We start from the raw sequence: 2,729 nt of genomic DNA on the forward strand, positions 1-2,729 counted from the left end.
ATGTCGCCTGCACAGCCTCTGCAGCTGCTCTCTGCCACAGCCCTCGTGCTGTGGGGTGGGAAGAGTGGACAGGGAAAGTGCCTGTCCCCCCTCGCCAGCCACTGTACTCCTGGCTCCCAAGGGACCTGTCCTCATGATGGGCAAGGGCTGGCGCTAACAATAGCACATCAGGAAACACCGTGTTGGTTTGGTTTGCTCCTAACAAAAAACATCCAGGAGCCTCAGCGCCGTGTTTCCGGAGTGCTCTGGATCTGCTTTGCAGTTTCCACACCCATCCCAAGCGGATTTTCCCCAGCTTTGGGATATACCCCAAGAACACACGGCGTAGCTGCCCTTGCTGCAATCACTGCCCTGTCGTTTTGCTTTCCAATTCCTCTTTTGTTTGGTTTACACCAGGACTGGGGTGCGGAGCGTGGAGCTGGGTATGGCCCTTTGCAGCCCAGCTGCTCCTTTAGTTTTCCAACCCAGTGAGAAGGGATGTTTGCAGGGGAGGAAAATGGGAAAACAATTTGGGATTCCCCTTGCACCCTTCACCCAAAATCTGATAGCAAGGTCACGGTCAGAGAGGGGGTTGGGGATTGAACTGAGGGAGAGGCTGGGTCCCCCACACCTCCCTGCCAGTGGCAGAGTTCAGTGTTTGTCCTTTGTGTCCACAGGCCCAACAAGCCAAATTCCTCAGCGATGCAGAGAATGAGCTGGAGGAGCTGGCAGTCACCATTGCACAGGCCAAGAAGATGGTGGAGCTCATTAAGGTGACTCTGTGATGGCTTTACTCCATTAGCTTGAGCTTCTGGGGCGTGTGGGGTGTAGAGGTGATGCTCACAGGGGAGCAAGCACTCCATAAAACACTGGTGACCCTGCCAAGGATCCCTGAGGGTCCTTGTTTCTCATCTCCTCACGGCATCTCTGGTTGCTTTCATTTTGCAATCTAGAAGGAGAGATGGGGAAAGGACCATGCCAGGGCATCTGCTGGCTCTTGCACCTTCTCTCCCCAGGCTCATGGGGTTTTGGTCCCCTTTGGCCCTTGTGCAAACACGTCGCTTCACTGCCTGGGGACAGGAGATGTGGTGGAGCAGTAAGTGGCTCTGCCCAGCCAGGTCCCTCGACACCTGGATTGTAAAGTGTTCCAAGTTTTGGGTGAAGGAGGTTATGGGGTGTCAGGGGGACCTTGCAGAGCTGAGAACTGGGTGCTGGGTAGGGGAGGTTACTCTCCTGCACCCTCAACTGCGGGAGGTGACCCCAACCCCTCTCTCCCTGCCGCTCAGGGCGCTGCCACAAAGGAGAAGGAAAGAGTTGAGAAGCTCTTTGTAGAAGCCTCCGAGGTCCTGGCGACCTTCCAGAAGGAGGTAGCTGGTTTCATCGAGGATGGGGAGCGTTCCATGCTGGGGGAGGCTGAGGCTGATCTCCGCTGGAAGGAAGAGAGACGAGCAAAGCTGGCCCAGTGCAAGCAAAACCTGGAGAACGTCCCCAGCACCGACACCATCTACTTCCTTCAGGTGCCTGGGTGGGATGGGGCAAGGAGACGGAGCTGATAATGTTGTCTTTTGTCCCATGTCACATGGAGATGGGTGCCAGGAGCCCTGGGGTAGGAGGGCTGCAGAGTCTCACTGCTTGTTTGCTCAGTCCTCTCCCCTCCTGGGGCACTTGGGCAGCCAAGACTTTCTCCTCCATCACCCCCACTCCATCCTGGCTGTGACTTGGGAGAAGTTGTTGTCTTGCCCAAGCTGGGTACCTCGGTGTGGGGGACAGAGAGCGTGAGGTTGGAGTGCCCCACTGTCCCCATCCAGTATCCCCCCCTCCTTGGTAGCCCAGCAAGAGGAAACCTTTTTGGGAGGAGATGTGGCCACGTGCGAGGTGGGCATGGTCTGGGTCCAGGTTTGAAAGGGAGCAAAGAGAAGGTGCCAGGAACGCGTGGCCGGGAAAGCGCTCTCCTCCCTTATGCAAGTCTGTCCTTGGGCCAAGTCCTGTGAGCTGCCAGTTCCCAAATCCTCCAGGGCAGGGTGGGGTTGTGGAACAAGAGACAACTTCGGCTTGTGTGAAACCTCCTGAAACTCTGTCTTTTTGGCTCAGGAATTTCAAGCCTTAAAAGTAGCCATGGAAGAAAACCTCTCCCCGGCTTTGAGCTTCCAGAATGAGCTGAACTTCACCAAATGCACCCAAGCCGTGAGTGCCATGAAGGATGTGCTGTCTGCTGCCTGCAAAAACCAGTGGGACCGTTTGCAGGGGAAAGGAATTGATGGGCTGAGTTTCCAGGAGACAGAGGAAGGTTTGTGTTCATCCATCCCCTCTGCCCACAGGTCACCCTGTCACCCTCCATCCTCCCCGTGTAGGTAGAGATGCCTGCAGGCTCAGAGGCCCCTGTGAGCGCTGGTCCCTCTCCCTCTAGCCCTGCCCGGCACGGTTGTGCTGCACGTTGCACAATCCCTGTCTGGGCTCACACCTCGTCCTTGAGGTTTTATGAATTTTTTCCACAGAGACTGGAGAGGCAACAAACAGCCTGGGAGTTAGGCAGGGCCCTGTGGGAGGAGGCAAGTGGCCAAAGTGGCCTCCCATGAAAGGGGACTCTTTCTCCCCGGGATAGACGATCCTCTTCCTGGGGCAGGCTGTGGTCTCCCAAACCTGCCAGGCTTAGAAAGCCACCACAACAGCTTTCTCCCACACTCTCTCATTTAGCCTGAGCTCTCTCCTCTTTCATTTTCTCAGATGCCCGTGGGAATTGCAGCCGTTCC

The 2,729-nt window shown here is 56.3% G+C and overlaps 1 protein-coding gene across 1 annotated transcript in view; it reads left to right on the plus strand.

The window, feature by feature from the left end:
* Positions 1-656: 656 nt before the first annotated feature.
* The window catches only part of TRIM47 (tripartite motif containing 47), a gene marked incomplete at its 5' end in the record, with an annotated part of 4,200 nt that continues 2,127 nt past the window's right edge, over positions 657-2,729 (plus strand). The window contains 3 exons of the mRNA XM_010176030.1: positions 657-752; positions 1,266-1,496; positions 2,071-2,266. Coding sequence (XP_010174332.1) covers positions 657-752; positions 1,266-1,496; positions 2,071-2,266 — 523 coding nt within the window. The remainder of the gene's footprint in view (positions 753-1,265; positions 1,497-2,070; positions 2,267-2,729) is intronic.

This window comes from Antrostomus carolinensis, unplaced genomic scaffold (genome assembly GCF_000700745.2).
Source record: "Antrostomus carolinensis isolate BGI_N321 unplaced genomic scaffold, ASM70074v2 scaffold41650, whole genome shotgun sequence".
NCBI lineage: Eukaryota > Metazoa > Chordata > Aves > Caprimulgiformes > Caprimulgidae > Antrostomus > Antrostomus carolinensis.